The sequence below is a fragment of the Myotis myotis genome, unplaced genomic scaffold, assembly GCF_014108235.1.
Source record: "Myotis myotis isolate mMyoMyo1 unplaced genomic scaffold, mMyoMyo1.p scaffold_m19_p_2, whole genome shotgun sequence".
NCBI lineage: Eukaryota > Metazoa > Chordata > Mammalia > Chiroptera > Vespertilionidae > Myotis > Myotis myotis.
In genome coordinates, this window is record NW_023416324.1 from 119,405,003 (window position 1) to 119,424,350 (window position 19,348).

At 41.2% G+C, this 19,348-nt stretch overlaps 1 protein-coding gene across 1 annotated transcript; it reads right to left on the bottom strand.

Annotated features, from left to right (window-relative positions):
• Window positions 1-15,358: 15,358 nt before the first annotated feature.
• On the bottom strand, window positions 15,359-16,216 carry LOC118676605 (40S ribosomal protein S4, X isoform-like). The gene has a single exon (XM_036350767.1). The coding sequence runs from the start codon at window positions 16,148-16,150 to the stop codon at window positions 15,359-15,361; it is 792 nt and encodes a 263-aa protein (XP_036206660.1). The 5' UTR covers window positions 16,151-16,216.
• Window positions 16,217-19,348: the final 3,132 nt, after the last annotated feature.

The window sequence follows — 19,348 nt, forward strand, 5'->3', positions numbered from 1 at the left end:
TCACCATCAAATCAGTATTACAAGAAATGTTAAAGGGCCTTTTTTAAGAAGAAGAAGGAAACAAAGAAGAAGAAGAAGGAGAAAGAGGAGGAGGAGGAGGAGGAGGAGAAGGATGAATAATAAAATTCCAATAAATAGATATCTATCAATAATTACATTAAATGCAAATGAATTAAATAGTGCAATTAAAAGACATATGAGGCCATAGGCAGCCTGGCTCAGTAGTTAGAGCATCAGCCCTCAGGCTGAAGGGTCTTGAGTTCCATTGCAGTCAAGGGCACATACCTTGGTTGCAAGCTCAATCCCTGGCTCTGGTCAAGCATGTGCAGGAGGCAACTAATCAATGTGTCTCCCTCACATCAATGTTTATGTCTCTCTGTCTCTCCCCCTCCCTTACATTCTCTCTAAAAAATCAATGGGAAAAAATATCCTTGGGTGAGGATTAACAACAAAAAAGACATATGGAGGCTGCTGAATGAATAAAAAAATAAGACCCTTACATATGCTGTCTATATAAAGCTCATTTCAGATAGAAAGACACACCCAGACTGAATGTAAAGGTATGGAAAAGGATACTTTATAAAAATGGAAACAAAGCTGGGGTTGCAATACTTGTACCAGAAAAAAAACACAAAGGCTATGTAACAAGAGACAAAGAAGGACTCAGCACTTCCACTTCTGGGTATTTATCAGAAGAAACCTAAACACTATGTTTGAAAGACATATGCATCCATATGTTCATTGCATCATTATTTACAACTAGAGGCCCGGTGCACAAAAATTTGTGCACTCGGGGGGGAGGAGGGGATCCCTCAGCCCGGCCTGTGCCCTCTCGCAGTCTGGGACCCTTCAAGGGATGACCACCTGCTGGCTTAGGCCTCCTCCATGGGGAATGGACCTAAGATGGCAATCAGACATCCCTCTGGCAGCCCGGCAGCCCTCGGGGGATGTCCACTTGCCAGCAGGGAGCAGGCCTAAACTGCAGTTTGACATCCTTAGCGCTGCTGAGGAGGCAGGAGAGGTTCCCGCCACCACCACTGTGCTGGCAGCCATCAGCCTGGCTTGTGGCTGAGCAGAGCTCCTCCCATGTGAGAGCGCCCTGACCACCAGAGGGCAGCTCCTGCATTGAGTGTCTGCCCCCTGGTGGTCAGTGTGTATCATAGTGACCAGTCATTGCCAGTCGTTCTGCTGTTAGGGTCAGTTTGCATATTACCCTTTTACTATATAGGATAGAGGCCTGGTGCATGGGTGGGGGCCGGCTGGTTTGTCCTGAAGGGTGTCCTGGATCAGGGTGGGGGTCCCACTTGGGTGCCTGGCCAGCCTGGATGAGGGGATGATGGCTGTTTGCAGCTGGTCACACCCCCTTCAGGGTGGGGGTCCCCACTGGGGTGCCTGGCCAGTCTGGGTGAGGGTCTGAGGGCCGTTTTCAGGCTGGTGGGTGACTGAAGCTCCCAACCTCTCCTTTTTTACTTTTTTTTTTTATTCTGGGATTTATTTACCTTCTATGGCTATGACTGGAACTGAGAGCCAGCTTTAGCTCTGAGGCTCAGCTCCAGCTCTGAGACCTCGGCTGCTGAAAGCAGGTATCTGGGTTTGTTTGTCTTCTATAATTGAAACACTGTTGCAACTCCAGCTCTGAGATCTTGGCTGGCTAAAAGCAGGTTTCTGGGGTTTGTTTAGCTTCTATAATTGCAACAATGTTTCTTAGAGTGCAGCTCAGAGGCCGGCAGCGGCAGGCGGGGAACCTTGGCTTCCCCCATCACTGGAGCAAGCAAGCCTCTTGTTCGCTTCAGCTGCCTGGCTGCCGGTCGCCATCTTGGTTGGCAGTTAATTTGCATATCACCCTGATTAGTCAGTGGGAAGCGTGTCGGAGATACGGTTAATTACCATGTTTGTGTATTATTAGATAGGATAGCCAAGATATGGAAGTTACCTAAGTGTCTATGGATAGATGAATGGATGAAAAAGAAGTGGTGCATATATATGATGGAATATGACTCAGCCATAATAAAGAATGAAATATTGCCTTCTGCAGCAATATGAATGGACCTAGAGGGTATGGTGCTGACTGAAATAAGTCAGACAGAGGAAGACAAATGTCATATAATTTCACTTATATGTAAAAGTTAAACAATAAAATAAACAAACAACCAGAGCACAAATAGACTCATAAATACAGAAAACATTTTGATGGTGTCAGATTGGAGGGGAATGAGTGAAAAATGTGAAGGGATTAAGAAGTACAAATTGATAGTTACAGAATAGTCATAGGAATGTCAAATACAGCATAGGAAATATAGTCAATAATATTGTAATAATTATGTATGATGTCAGATGAGTACTAGATTTATTGGGGTGATCACTTAGTAAGTTATATAATATCCAATTGCTGTATATCTGAAACTAATATAATATTGAATGTCAACTGTAATTTAAAAATAAAAAATATATATTTAAAGTAAAAAAAAAAAAAGGTGAAGGGCCAAGATTTGCAAGCAATCAAGTGCCTATAAGTAGACAAGTAAATTTAAATATATATATAAATAAATAAAATAAAAAGCTGTGGCACAGTTACACAATGGAATACTATGCAGCCATTAAAAAGAAAGAAATCTTACCTTTGGGGACTACATGGGTGGACCCAGAGGGTATTACGCTAAGTGAAATAAGACAATCAGAGAAAGACAAATACTGTGTGATTTCACTTATAATGTACTAGAGGACCAGTGCACGAAATCATGCACAGATGGGGTCCAGCCGGCCCAGCCCCAATCAGGGCAGATGGAGGAAGAGATGGTGGGAGGTTGGTTGGCCGGCCTGCCCAGATCAGGCCAATCAGGGCCCCAGATCAGGGCTGGGCTGGCTTGGGGAAGGGACTGCAGGTGACTGGCCAGAGGGCCCTGCTCCCAATTGGGATTGGTGGTTCAATTGAGGGTGGGGCTGGCCATGGGGAGGGGTTGTGGGCAGTGGGCTGGCCAGCCTCACCCCCAAATGGGGTGGGTGGGGAGTGCCGATTGGGGGCCAGCAGCCTGGGGGAGGGGCCATGGGTGGTTGGCCGGCTGGCCCTGCCCCTGATTGGGGTGGGGGAGAGCTATCAGGGGTGGGGCTGCTGGGGGAGAGGTTGTGGGCCTATCAGGGAGGTGGAAGTCCATCAGGGGTGGGGCTGGCTGGGGGGAGGGGCTGCGGGCCGATCAGGGTGATGGGAGCCCATCGGGGGCATGGTAAGTTGGGAGGAGGGCCTGCAGGATGTTGGCTGGCCAGCCCTGCCCCCTATTGGGGTGGGAGGTGTGATCAGCAGTGGGGCAGCCAGCAGGAAGGGAGGGGGCGTTTGGCCAGCAGGCCCTGCTCTTGATCAGGGTGTGAGAGTCCAATCAGGGGCAGGCTGGCAGGGGGGAGGGGCTGCAAGTTTGGCTGCCAGTCCCACCCCCTGATCGCGTCAGTTTGCTGGGTACAGTGGGCATCATAGCGACCGGTTGTTAGGTCGTTATGGCCATTACGGTAGCTGCCTTTATATATATATATATATATATATAGAGAGAGAGAGAGAGAGAGAGAGAGAGAGAGAGAGAGAGAGAGAGAGGTGGAATTTAATAAACAAAATAAACAAGCAAAACAAAAACAGAATCATAGATTCAGAGAACAGACTGACAGCTGTCAGAGGGAGGGAGTCAGAAGACTGGTTATAAAATATGAAGCGATTAAGAAGTACAAATTAGTAGTTGCAAAATACCACAGAGATGTGGATTGCAGCATGAATAACAGAGTCAATAATATCAAGGCAATTGAATATGGACCAGGTGGGTGCTTGGGGCAGCGGGGGACCACTCTGTAGAGTGCATGGTTTTCCAGCCCCTTTGCTACACATCTGAAACTGGTGCAAAATGATTTGAATGAAACTGTGGTTGAAAAAAAAATGTGAAGGGATTAAGAGGTACTAATTTGTACAGTAGGTCCTCGCGTTATGTCGGAGATCTGTTCCTATGATTTTCGCCGTAAGTCAGAACCCACCTACATAAGCACCTACGTCACTCACATGGAGCACATACACAGCAGTAATGAAGTGAAACAGTAAAAATAAAATTTACGCCGAAACCGGTTTGGCTCAGTGGGTAGAGCGTCGGCCTGCAGAATGAAAGGTCCCAGGTTCGATTCCGGTCAAGGGCATGTACCTGGGTTGAGGGCACATCCCCAGTGGGAGATGTGCAGGAGGCGGCTGATGGATGTTTCTTTCCCATCGATGTTTCTAGCTCTCCATCTCTCTCCCTTCCTCTCTGTAAAAAATCAATAAAATATATATTAAAAAAAATAATAATAATAAATAAAATTTACAAGAAAGATAGCAATTCCTGACCTTTACTTGTGGTAAATAAATAATAAAAAACATAAAGCACATATATACATACATCGAAATGATGGAACTTTTTTTTTTATATAAATACTGTAAATGGGAGGTGGCAATGTAACCATGAAACAATGTATATCGAGTCTGATGTACCCAAGGACTGCCTGTAGTTGCAAAATAGTCATAGGGTTGTAAAGTACAGCATAGGGAGCACAGCAAACTATCCTAATATATACAAAGAGCGAGGGTTTGTCACGACTGAAACATCCCACGGATGACCGAACAGCAGGTTAGGGTCCCAGCTGGTGCAGCAGGAGTCAGTCCTGGGTCCTGGCGGCCAGTGGCGGAAGTCGGTCCTGGGTCCCAGCAGCGCAGCGGGAGTCAGTCCTGGGTCCTGGCCATGGGAGTCGGTCCTGGGTCCTGGCTGCCTGCAACATGGAAGTAGGAGGAAGCTGTGGAAATGGAGCCATTTTGCCATCAGACTGGCCTTTTGGTCCCTACCCCCAGCCTGCAGCTCAATCTAACCAACAGCCAATTCCCCGAGGAATCAGGCTCCCTCCTCCCTCCTGTCTGGGTCCAGCATGCTGATGAACCAGATTTGGGGCTGTCAGGGCCCCAGCAGCATGCTGCAATTGGACTGGCATCTTGGTCCCTCCCCCCAGGCCCACAGGCCCAAAGAACCAGAGCCATGCTGCTATGGAACTGGACCCTACCCGAGGGGTCCCGGATTGTGAGAGCATGCAGGCTTGGCTGAGATCCCCTCTTCCCCCGAGTGCATGAATTTTCATGCACCAGGCCTCTAGTCTATATATATATAAAAGCCTAAGTGACCCTTACGACCAAATGACCAGACCAACCAGAATGACTGGATGACTAGACGGTAGCCATGATGCGTACTGACCCAGATCTTACTGCTGGGGCCCTGACAGCTCCAAATCTGATTCATCTGCATGCTGGACCCAGACAGGAGGGAGGAGGGAGCCTGATTCCTTGGGGAATCGGCTGTTGGTTAGCTTGCTGCTGGGGCCAACCTCCCATGGTCCCTCCTCCCAGCAGGCCGCCGCCCCCCACCCCCAATTGACCCTGATCACCTGCCAGGCTGAGGGACTCCACCCACGCACAAATTTGTGGACCGGGCCTGTAGTCCTATATAATAAAAGGGTAATATGCAAACTGACCCTAACAGCAGAACGACTGGGAATGACAAGACACTATGACACACACTGACCACCAGGGGGCAGACACTCATTGCAGGAGCTGCCCCTGGTGATCAGTGCACTTCAATAGGGGGAACTCTGCTCAGCCACAAGCCAGGCTGATGGCTGCCAGCACAGCGGTGGTGGCGGGAGCCTCTCCCGCATCCTCAGCAGTGCTAAGGATGTCCGACTGCATCTTAGGCAGGCTCCCCGCTGGCAAGTGGACATCCCCCAAGGGCTTCCGGGCTGCCAGGGGGATGTCTGACTGCCAGCTTAGGCCCAATCCCCTGGGGAGCAGGCCTAAGCCCACAGGTGGACATCCCCCAAGGGGTCCCCAGACTGTGAGAGGGCACAGGCCAGGCTGAGAGACCCTGCACCCCACCCTGAGTGCACAAATTTTTGTGCACCCTGCCTCTAGTATTATAATAACTATGTATGGTGCCAGTAAGTACTTGAAATATCAGGGGGAACACTTTGTAAAGTATATAATTGTCTAATGATACCATTGTAATCAACTAGTTATTAAAAATAGGAAAGGAACAATGGGGAAGTCAGACATTATAAGCATATCATTTGGGCAACTTCACCAAGAAACTGCAGTTTCATACTCTCCAGGGATCCAACAAAGAGGAAACGGATGCATTCCCAGTAAAATTGGGCTGACTAGAGAAGGTACTTGTCAATCAATTACACCTGGGGACAGAGATGCATGGCCAGAATGGGCATGGCCACTGCAAACTCACAAACATTTGGGAATACACAATCCCCTAAACAAAGGAGTTCATTCCATTGGATGCTCTTGGGACTCTTGTTGCTGGTGTGTTTCTGGCCCATCTTGGCTTCTTTGCATTTGTCCATATGACCCACAGCCATGGGGACACCACACAATGGGCTAATGGACTGCAGCTAGCCTGATGCTATATTGTGCAATGCAAATATAGAATGGAAACTCTGGACTCTGGCTCTGCTTTTAACTCTACTGAAACCCCAGTTATAATTCTTCTATGACTGGACTAAGGGAAATGGGATTTTAGAAACCCAGAGGTACAATTCCACAGAAATAAAGCTTTCTACTCTATCCCATCCTCCCATGAGGGCTTCCGGAAGTGCTTATTCCAGCAGTACCCCAAGAAGCTCACCCTCACAAGCAACTGGGGGAGACAAGGCACACTCCCCTCCAAAAACATAACCACCATGCAGTACACCTGAAACTAATGCAAAATAATGTGGAATGCAGGCTGTAATGGAAAAATAAAATTTAAAAAATAAGTGCATCCACAAGAAAAGTAGAAGTATGTGAAGAGGTATGCTTCCTGCAAAATGAGCTCTCCAGCTATTCTCTGAAGGGTTAATAGTTTAGCAATAGCATACCATTGCTATTATATATTGCTTATTTTCCAGTGTTGTGATTGCTATCAGAAATATTTCATTTATGTCTCTTGTTCAGCAGTCCTTGGTGAAATGGAAAATAAGAGTAATAAAGTGGGGTTGTCACAAACCTAAAAAGTATTGAATTAAAAGGAGAATTTAGGATTCTGAGATAATTTTTTTCTACATTTTAATATTAAAATGTCCTTTTTTGTAAAATAATAAAAAGTAGTAGTTGCAACCAAAATAGTCTTTGCTGTGAAAATAGAAGCTGATAACACTATATTGGTTTACAACTCCTAGACACACACACACACACACACACACACACACACACACACACAAGACACACCTGTACTCTTACACATGTACACACACAACCTAACAAAAACATTGTAAAGATCAAGATACCATTATAAACAATGGTATAACAGAGAAAAGGGATTAATAACTGGGATATTGACTTATTCTATGTGAAGTTGGTAGTTATGTTTTGAAGTAGAATTGCCAGTCATCTTGGAGGTCAGAAAAATTGTTTGAAACACAGTCCTCCAAAGCTAGTGAAATAAATCTCCACCTATCCCCATATAATGACACAGTATGTATTGAAACCAGTGTTGCATAAACAATATATTCAATTGGCAGGCTGTGAATATATTCACAAAGTTATTGATGACCTTTCATCATGATTTTCTAACTTTGTTTTGCTCTACCACTCCTGAGTTATAAGCTCATCAATAACTCATTGAAAAATGGTATATATATAGAGTCAGTAAACAAATGATGTATATCTAGTTAGGCTAGCTGGTAGGCAGCAGCATCTCTATAGACTACTTTTGACATAAATTTGCAGGCCATGTTGAGCACCCTCTTTGTATAAATATTATTTCATCATCACATGTACTGGTTTTTTATTTTAAAGTATTTTTAAGGTATAATGATTTGAGAATGACAAAGTGAGCATAAAACCTATTAAATATATTTCCTGATACAATGAAATTTTATTTTCAATTATTAATTTTAACTAGTAAATTACATTAATGCAAAAATTAATAATTAAGAATATTTTTTTCTTTAGCCTGATATTTTTTATTCATGTAGATACAGCTCATGTACATTATATTTGTAATGTTCAATGATTTTATTATAAAAATTGAAAAAGTACATTTTAAGTTTGTTTTTTGAAATCTTGTATTATTAGAAAATAGAAAAGTCAGAAAACTATGAGAGTATATCAAAAAATGGAAATGAGAGTAAATCAATTTCTAATAACCAAATGCGGATCAAATTGAGCAGGATAAATATTGAAAATAAATATTAATTGCAATAGACTGTAACACTTAGAATAATATAGATAAATATAAATAAATATAAATAAAATAACACTTAGATTAATGTAAATATCCTTGAATTCAGTTGAAGTAAATAGATGGTAAGTAGATAAATGATAGGTAGATAAATAAATGAATGGATGGATGATTTGCTTCTTTACAGTAGAATTCTGATTAACAAGTGAAGCAAAAATGATGTAAATAGAAAATCACTATTTGGCAAACACATCATCAATAGTGATGATTTCAAGTTTGTGATTTAGAATCATCAATAGATGCTAAAATTAGAGGGTTAAAGCATAATGAGAAACAAATATTTGCATTGGCCCAAGCATCTCATCACATAATACTTATTCATTACAACGGGGAAAATAACTTTACGTCAGAAAAACCTGGTAGATGCCACCTTAACCAAGTGATCAAGGTTAATATATAGGAATTGGACTTACTGATATTAAGAACCATAAGATATGAAACAGTGAGAAGAGTAAACATCACTTCTTGAGGTATTATCGCCAAAAAATTATAGCATAATTTTCATCATGAAGAAATGTGTCAAATCTGAGGAGACTAAAGTGACATCTAAATGCAATATGTGACCTCCATATCATCTTGGACCATCAATAGGACATTTTTTTGAGAAAATAGATTCAGATAAGGTCTGTAGATTAGTTAACAGTATTTTATCAATATTAATTTCCTGGTTTGGATAATTGTGCTATGTTTACATAAGATGTTAATATTTGGAAAAGCTGGGTGCACAAGAATTCTTTGTACTCTTTCTGTAAGTTTTGGTTAGTTGAATTCAAATTGTACATAAAATAACAAAAGGTATTTCCTACTTTCTTTGTAAATAAGTTTTAAAGAATATTAATGCAAAGTCCACAGGTTCGTCATAGGTGAGGATCTTGATATGAATTTAGAGGAAAGAATAGTCAGGTTCAGCTGGGCATGCCAGACCTTGCCTATTGCCCAGCCTCTAAGGCAGTGGTTCTCAACCTTCCTAATGCCGCAACCCTTTAATACAGTTCTTCATGTTGTGGTGACCCCCAACTATAAAATTATTTTAGTTGCTACTTCATAACTGTAATTTTGCTACTGTTAAGAATCATAATGTAAATATCTGATATGCAGGATGTATTTTCATTGTTACAAATTGAACATAATTAAAGCATAGTGATTAATCACAAAAACAATATGTAATTATATATGTGTTTTCCGATGTCTTAGGCGACCCCTGTGAAAGGGTCGTTCGACCCCCAAAGGGGTTGAGACCCACAGGTTGAGAACCGCTGCTCTAAGGCCTTCTTCTTACCTTAGCTGAAGCAAAATGATCATTATCTGCAAATTCCCCCAGGCCACAGCTTGAGAACCAAACCTTATTTTAGACAGAAGTGGTAACTAAATGAGCACAGCCAGTTTTAGCAGCACAGCAATTAGACTGTTAGTTCTGTGCTGATCCTGCCCTCTTGTTTTAGGTACGAAAACCTTGTTCCACTAAACTCCAGGTGACCACTTCAGTTCTTCAGTCCTTTTAGCACAACAGTCCTACCTTCCTCTTGCACTGTCATCTATTACTTACTGATAGATTTCCCTGATGCCAAATAGTTGCCAGCATGTTTGGGCAGACCTGGTCCCGCTCATATGCCATCACCTCTGCCACCTCCACCATCTTACATTAACCTTCACCACAAATCAGTTCCTGCCTACCATTCTATGTTATTTCTTGTCTACCTTACAACTTATGAATGCTTGCCTTACAACTTATGAAAATTTCCTGTAGCCTCATGTGCTTCGTCAAGTCATGCCTATCCCAGCAAGTAGGTTTGCTCTGGCTACTTAGTGCCCAGTCAAGTGTTACTGCCTGACTCCCTACCTTCACATAGGAGCTGTGGCTCTTCTTACATGCAGAAAGTGTCCCTAACAACCTAGATGTACAGCTGCCACAAGATGACAAAAACTCATCATGACTACTCATGAGGAGCCATTCTGGTAGGCAGTGGGAAGAAATTTTGTGATTTTACATTATTGGTTACAATCACACTATAAGACAAATAGTTGTTGTTAGTGAAACAAGATCTAGGATTAGATAATTGCAAACACAATCAGGACCAAGTGAGAGTCCTTCTCTTTGTCATCAAAGAAAAATCTATTTTTTCCATATACAAATTGTATTCAATGATGAATTTAACATTCTCTGTTTGGACTGTTTATGAACAACTTGAACAGTAATTTGTACTTTTTCTAGATTATAGAATGTATGATGCACATAAACTTAATTGACTGCCCCTTCCCTGCATCCCAGTACAACTTTGTTATTCTTTTTTTAAGTAGGCATTTTGTTTTATTTGATTTTATTATTATTATTTTATTGGTTTTTTAATCTTTAATGTTGAGAGTATTACAGATGTCCCCCTCCCCCCCCCCCCCATTACCTCCTTCCAGTTCCAATCCTGCCCCAGGCCTTCACAACCCTATTGTCTGTGTCCATAGGTAATGCATATATGCATGTAAGATCTTTGGTTAATCTCTCCCCATCCCCCAGGCACTTCCCTCTGAGACTCTGTTGCTCTTTAGTAAGCAGTGTGTATGCAACAACTATCATGAAAGGTTTGAGGGGTAGCCTGTTGCTCAGAGATGCTCTAGTGAAATTTAGAGACTCAATTACTTCTTCTAGGCCTATTTTGGAAATTAGAAAATAAGAGCTTTCTCTTATCATACATGTTTTATGAATGGTGAGAGCTTTGTGCTTGGCTGTATTTTTTTTCTTATTTTTATACATAGATATTTTAATTTGGCTTAATTTTATTCAGGGGTCAAAGGTCAACAATATGAGAGGCACTTTCACCTATGCTGCTACACTGTTCAATATTAGCCACCAGCCATGTGTAACTATTTAAATTAAAACTTAAACTAATTAAAATTAAATAAAGGTACAAATTAGAGTCCTTAGTTGCTCTAGCCATATTTCAAACACTCAGTAGCCACATATGGCTAGGGGCTACCCCGTTGCCAGGGCATTTCCAAGACTGGTGCAGGTCTGCTGGACACCACTGCACAATCTAGAGCAGAAAGAACTCCAAGGAGTTTCTGATGGTGGTATGTATGAAATATTTGAATTATGTCATGAAGAAATGGCTCAAAAGTCTTCAGCAGCATCATAGTGAGAAGCAGGCGAGGTTATAGAATGCCAAAATCCCATTTTGTTTTTACTTAATAAAATATCCATGCCTTGTAAATTGAATTATGCTAAATTTCTATATAATGCCATATACTACTATGGAATGGTTTTCTCTGCAATGATATGAATCAAAGAAGATCTTTTACTAGAAGTTTTAAACATCCAATCACATTTTTCTCCTGATTCATTAGTACCCCACAGTAGCTGGAAATATAAGGTACCAATATTACAATATCATGGTATAACTTTTAATGCCCCATTTAGAAAAGTATATCTAGATTTTGTTTCATATAAAATGTATGTAGATCAATTTTCCAGTCTTTTCAAGTGTTGAATTCCATATAGCACTGAATTAAATCAGATATAAAAGTAATAGCTATAATAAAATACTATCTATTCATATGATCTTAACCTGCAAAAAGAAAATTTATTTCACACACATAATTTAAAATGTAAAACACATTGAAGATGAAAAGTAAAGCCATTAAAATAAATGTAAAACTAAAAGAAATATTTTTAAATATACGTATAGTCATGCCCTGGCTGTACTAGAGAAAAATCATTTTGGTTGTATATCACTTCTCCTCTACCTTTAGTTTTGCAAAACACATATGCCAGCCAATCTCTTGGGCTGAGAGTCACAGAGGTGAATAACATACAAAAATACCTGTTGGGAAGCTCAAAGTCTGAGAGAGACAGACAAAAGTGAAATGTTTAGCACAGTTTGTCTGTTCAGCAATGCTGGTATACCATCTATGAAAGTCTGGTTAACATACAATCTAACAGTTAGCATTATTTTAACTAGCTGCAGTGTTCAAATAATGCTAAGAATTGGTGAGTCATGCCTAATATGTCATGTCTCAACTGCAGTGCTCAATAGTTAAAGAGGAGAATGATGATAGCATTTTCATTGGCCTTGGCCTGTCTATAAGATCTGGCTTCTAAACTTTCCACTAGTATTTCTTTGTCATTGCAATTATACTTTTTAAAATTTTATATTTTTACAGGAAAATTTTTCAGATATTCTAATAGTCATTACTCTTTGAATTCTCAACTATATTATTTATCTCATAGACAGTTCATTTAGTTGCTCATAAAGGTGGATCAGCACCCACTGCCCCCAAATTAACAATTTGGTCTTACTTTTTTATTTCAGAATATATTTGAAAGATATATAATATGCCATATGTTTAAATTTATTTTAAATATTCCACAATTTTATTTTTTTATATACTAAGGGCTTAATAACTAAGGAAATGAGCTTGCAGTATGTCATGGTGCTATAAAACTGGACAAAGCTAGCTTGAATTAAATAAAAAGTCATATTAAACAAATAAAATTTTTATGTTGTTATACAGATTCTATTATATATCCTATCTAATAATAGACAAACATGGTAATTAACCATACCTCCACTACGCTTCCCAATGGCTAATCAGCAGGATATGCAAATTAACTGCCAACAAAGATGGCAGCCAGCAGCCATGCAACTGAAGCGAACATGAGGCTTGCTTGGTTCCCCGCCTGCCGCGGCCCAGCTCTGAGCTCCAGTCTAAGCAACAATGTTACAATTATAGAAGCTAAACAAACCCAGATACCTGCTTTCAGCTGGCAACGGCCTCAGAGCTGGAGCTGGCTCTCAGCTCCAGTGACAGCTATAGAAGGTAAATAAATACCAGAAAAAAAAAAAAAAAGAGGCTGGGAGCTTCAGTTGCCTGCCAGCCTGAAAACGGCCCTCAGCCCCTCACCCAGGCTAGCCAGGCACCCCAGTGGGGACCCCTACCCTGAAGGGGGTGTGACCGGCTGCAAACAGCCATCAGCCCCTCACTCAGGCTGGCCAGGCACCCAAGTGGGACCCCCACCATGATCCGGATCATCCTTCAGGGCAAACCAGCCTGCCCCCACCTGTGCTCCAGGCCTCTATCCTATATAGTAAAAGGGTAATATGCAAACTGACCCTAACAGCAGAAAGACTGGGAATGACTGGTCACTATGAAACACACTGACCACCAGGGGGCAGACGCTCAATGCAGGAGCTGCCCTCTGGTGGTCAGGGCGTTCTCACAGGGCGGAGCTCTGCTCAGCCACAAGCCAGGCTGATGGCTGCCAGTACAGCAGTGGTGGTGGGAGCCTCTCCTGCCCCCTCAGCAGCGCTAAGGATGTCTGACTGCAGCTTAGGTCTGCTCCCCATTGGCAAATGGACATCCCCCGAGGGCTGCCAGGCTGCCAGAGGGATGTCTGATTGCCATCTTAGGCCCAATCCCCTGGGAGCAGGCCTAAGCCAGCAAGTGGTCTTCCCCCGAGGGGTCCCAGACTGCAAGAGGGCATAGGCTGAGCTGAGGGACCCCCTACCCCCGAGTGCACAAATTTTTGTGCACTGGACCTCTAGTATATATATACATATAAATATATATATGTGTATATATATATATATATATATATATATATATACATATATATATGTATATATATAAAATTCTTCTTACCTATAAAGTGTAGCATAATGCATTTAAATAATATTTAATAGTTCAGCACTGACTGGGTAGCTCAGTTGTTCTACAACTTAAAAAAAATATTTTCACTTGTATTTTCAAAATCATCATTTTGGTTGACATATATGTTTCCCTGATTTGACTGTGAACTCCTTGAAAAAAAGATACATCTTTTTATTGTATCTTTGAATCCTCAGCATATAATTGATGCCTATAACATAGTACCTGTATATAAAGTGTTCAGTGAGAGAGAGAACAAAGGGGCAAAACAATGTACAAATAAATATTAGGTTTCCCATTTCAATACAGGGTCTATCATGAAAAGATATGGTTTCTGGAAATAATATTTCACATTTTACCAATTCAAAAATTAGGAATAGTGAACAGCAAACCATCCAATAAATATGCCAACAAATGTCTTCATGAGAACATCACTTGGCCTTGCTAGGGTGGATCAGTGGTTGAGCATCAACCCACAGGTCATGGTTCAATTCCTGGTCAGGACACATGCCTAGGTTGTGGGCTCGATCCCCAGTAGGGGGCATGCAGGAGGCAGCCAATAGATGATCTTTTTGTCATTGCTGCTTCTATCTCTCTGAAATAAATGAAAACATATTTTTAAAACAAAAAATAAAAAAAACACATCCCTTTGTTCCTAATTATTATTAATTCTGTGATTGCATTTGGTTAGGAGTTGGGGACAAAACAGGCTGGTCAGGTAGATAGCAAGTGGCCTCCAGATAATTAAATAAACATACCCTTTATAGAAGTTCATTTGCATCTTATATACAGAATTTCTGTTTCCCTATTTTATTTTATTTTTATTTTTTTAATAGGCTTTATTTTTTAAAGTAATTTTACATTTACAGAAAAATTAAGATAGCACAGAGCTTTTATGTACCTGGCATCAGTTTCACCAATTACTGACATCCTACAGTGGTATGGTGTATTTGTTACATTTCATAAACCAATATTAATACATTACCATTAACTAAAATCTGTATTTGCATTTTAATTACAATTACATAAAGTCAAAACAAAACTACTTAATTTGCTAGAAACCTACAAATTCAATATATGCTGAAAATACATCAGAGTAATTGCCCATGCAGCTATGAGATAGGAAGTAAGAAATGTGACTAAAAGGGAATAAATAAATAAATGAAATAAGAGCTTTTCAGGAGCAGATAGCTGGTTACAAACTGAAAAGTACAATGAACTAACTCGGGTATCTAAAAAAAGGAGGAGGTTGAAGTGAGAATGACTTTAGGGTAAAGGACTGTCATACTCATTTAGCTGTTAAGTCCCACAGGAAAAGGGAATGAAATTTAGGTTAGGAATTATTAGCATCTTAGTGGGAGTGTCCATTTTCCCCATCCCCCCCCCCACCCCCATGCTGCATTATCTTTAATTAAGTACAAAGACTCTTCTAATCATGTCAGGTCAGCTCATTTCACCAACTGTTTGGCCACCAGTCTTTTGTCTCTCTCTTCAGCAATGGTGAGGCGAATACCTTTTCCATGGGGAAGGGAAATCCATGGTTTGTTGCCTTTGCCGATAACAAAAATATTGGTGAGCCGGGTAGCAAAACTATTGCCATTGGTATCTTTGACACGAACTATGTCAAAAGAACCAGGGTGTTTCTCTCTGTTGGTGATCACACCAATTCTTCCCAGGTTGGCACCTCCGGTGATCATACACAGGTTACCTGTGTCAAACTTGATGAAATCGGCAATTTTGCCAGATTCCAAATCAATCTGAATGGTGTCGTTCACCTTGATGAGGGGATCAGGGTAGCAGATGGCACCAGCATCATGGGTCACCAGATGAGGGGTTCCCTTTGTGCCCACAAAGATCTTCTGCTCTTTGCAAAGCTTGTACTTGGCCTCCTCAGGTGTTATACGATGAACAGCAAAGCGACCCTTGGTGTCATAGACCAGATGGAAATTCTCTCCTGTCTGATCAATGCTGATGACATCCATAAAGCCAGCAGGGTAGGTTATATCGGTTTGGACCTTGCCGTCAATCTTAATGAACAGCTGCATGCAGATCTTCTTTACTTCATCTCCTGTTAGGGCATACTTAAGTCTGATTCTTAGGAAAATGATGAGAGGGAGACATTCTCTAAGCTTTTGGGGACTGGTAGATGGACGAGGAGCAAATACCCCAGTCAGTTTATCCAGCATCCAATGCTTTGGAGCTGCTACAAGCTTCAGGTGCTTCTTGGGACCACAAGCCATGGCTGTGCTAGGCACAGAAAGAGGACTCTCTTCTTGCTAGTAAAAACGAAATGAAGTTTAAGAAAGTAGTCACCTGCCACGCCTTGGTCTCCAACGCAATGGTGTCTCACGCAATTGTCTGTCTCCCTATTTTAAAAGGAAGGAAGGAATATTACTTAAAGACGTACTGTTAGAAAGTTACTTTTATATCCTGTGAGTTTTCTCATCTACTCCAGTTCCATTGGTCACTTCCTCAACTTTTTCTACTGATGTTGTTCTTTCTGCTGCATAATCCATTTCCCTACGTTTGAAGGTTACCTTTCTTTCATTTCTCTTTAAAGTCAAAGACCCTTTTTTACTTCAATTTTGAACACCATCCTCAGTTGCTCATTTCTAAGATTTACTAAAAGAGTGTGTCCTCTGAAGACTAAGAGAATTGTATCTTCATATACAGATGCTAATGCATTAAACACAAAATTTAAAATGTAGTTTAAAGATTACTTTATCTTATTTCTGAGTTGTATGGCTTCATTACTATTTATTTCCAGAATTGCATATGTCATACTCAAGGATAGATAGAGTGTGATTAAATTAATATATTGAAGGAGGTGAGGTACTATGTCTTATTCCTTATTTTTAGAGTTCTCAATGTAGGTCATGAATATGCACACATCCTATCTAATAAAAGACAAAAAGGGTAATTAACTGTACCTCCACTATGCTTCCCATTGGCTAATCAGGGCGATATGCAAATTAACTGCCAACCAAGATGGCGGCCAGCAGCTATGCAGTTGAAGCGAACATGAGGCTTGCTTGCTCCAGTGATGGAGGAAGCCAAGGTTCCCCGCCTGCCACGGCCCAGCTCTGAGCCCGAAAGCAACAATGTTTCAATTATAGAAGCTAAACAAACCCCAGATACCTGCTTTCAGCCAGCCGTGGCCTCAGACTTGGGAGCACCAGTGAAGGCAACAGAGTTTCAATTATAGAAGGTAAATAAATCCTAGAAAAAAAAAGAAAAGAAGAAAAGGAGAGGCTGGGAGTTTCAGTTGCTGGCCAGCCTGAAAACAGCCCTCAGCCCCTCACCCAGACTGGCCAGGCACCCCAGTGGGGACCCCCACCCTAAAGGGGTTGTGGCCAGCCTGAAAACAGCCATCAGCCCCTCACCCAGGCTGGCCAGCCACCCAAGCAGGACCCCCACCCTGATCCAGGACACCCTTCAAGGCAAACCAGCCAGCCCCCACCTGTGCACCAGGCCTCTATCCTATATAGTAAAAGGGTAATATGCAAACTGACCCTAACAGCAGAAAGACTGGGAATGACTGGTCACTATGACACACACTGACCACCAGGGGGAAAACGCTCAATGCAGGAGCTACCCCCTGGTGGTCAGTGCACTCCCACAAGGGGAGCTCTGCTCAGCCACAAGCCAGGCTGATGGCTGCCAGTACAGCAGTGGTGGTGGGAGCCTCTCCTGCCTCCTCAGCAGTGCTAAGGATGTCTGACTGCAGCTTAGGTCTGCTCCCTGCTGGCAAGTGGACATCCCCCGAGGGCTGCCGGGCTGCCAGAGGGATGTCTGACTGCTGTCTTAGGCCCAATCCCCTGGGGAGAAGGCCTAAGCCAGTAAGTGGTCATCCCCGGAGGGGTCCCAGGCTGTGAGAGGGTACAGGCCGGGCTGAGGGGACCCCCCTGCCCCAGTGCACAAATTTTTGTGCACCAGGCCTCTAGTTTAATCATAAATCCACTGCTTTCTAATTACTACCTTATGACCCTGAGATATTATTTAACCTCTACATGGTTTAGATGCTGAAAAATTGATATTAACTAGGGTAACCATATAATTTATTTTCCAAACAGAGACATTTTTGTGAATGGTAGATAATGCTAATAATAATTTTACTCTTGAAATACAGATATAAATTTGGGTTGTTCAAAAGAATACAGGACATATGGACATCCATGCTACTAATAATAGTAGGCAACATCAAGAGAGAAAACATGCAGACATATAACTTATAACTGTAGATGCTCAATAAATGTTAAATTATTGTTATTAATATATTCATATATTATTATTGACTTAGAAAAACACTTGGGCCATATTTGGTCAATACCAGGTATTATCTTACAAAGAAAATTAAACTATCTGGGGCATTGTAGTTGTTATCTCACTTTTGCTTCTTTTACATTTTTTGGATAGCATATTTCCAAGTTCAACTAGTCTCACCATGAGTAAATTTTTGTAATCTAAATGAAATAAATAAAATACTTTGCTGAACTCACGTTTGCTTGGCAGAATTCAGTCCTCTGTAGAGATTTAGAAGAGCTGATCAATTTTTTGAATAATCTCTGTAGGATCATTTTGAAACTAGTCTTAACCTCTTATTTTAAAGGCAGAGTCATTTCAATTCCTCTAATTTCTCTTCATAAGTATAATTTTTCAGCTCTTTCATTTATGCAGATCCCCAACGAATCCTACACAAAGTTTATTAAACTCCTTAAGAAGCCTCATATTGGACACTGTCCTCTAAGAAAGCTATAATGTTGAGTATAGCAAGAGGATAACATTGAAATTCCTATATGCCAATTTGGCATTCTAGTAAAACATTCTTGTGTGTAATTTAGCATTGTACTTGATTTATTACTTTCTACTGAAATAAACATAACCTCTGTTTCCTAGGAGCTTAAAATAACAATGAAATACAGACTTCTTCAGGCCAGTACGATCTTTATGATGGTGTAGATATTAGACAAAGTTCCACAAGGACCAAGTTGGTATTACTATACACAGTATATAGCAAGCTCCTAGCAGAGGACTTGACACATAATAGACTGCTAGTAAATATTTGCTGAATAGATGAATGAGTGTATGAACAAATGAAGATAAACATAGATGAGAGAATAGTAAATGTAGTGAGTCAAATATTGTGTACAAATAAAACTATCAGATGCTGCCCAGCCGGCATGGCTCAGTGGTCAAGCATTGACCTATGAACCAGGAAGTCACAGTTTGATCTCCAGTGTGGGGCATGCAGGAGGCAGCTGATCAATGATTCTCTTTCATCATTGATATTTCTATCTCTCTCTCCCTTCCTCTTTGAAATCAATAATATATATATATAATCAGATGCTAGAATCTGTTTATTATTTACTCAGGAATATTTATTTAACACTACTTCTGCTAAATACTAAGAATACAAAAGAAAATTAAAATGCAATCAT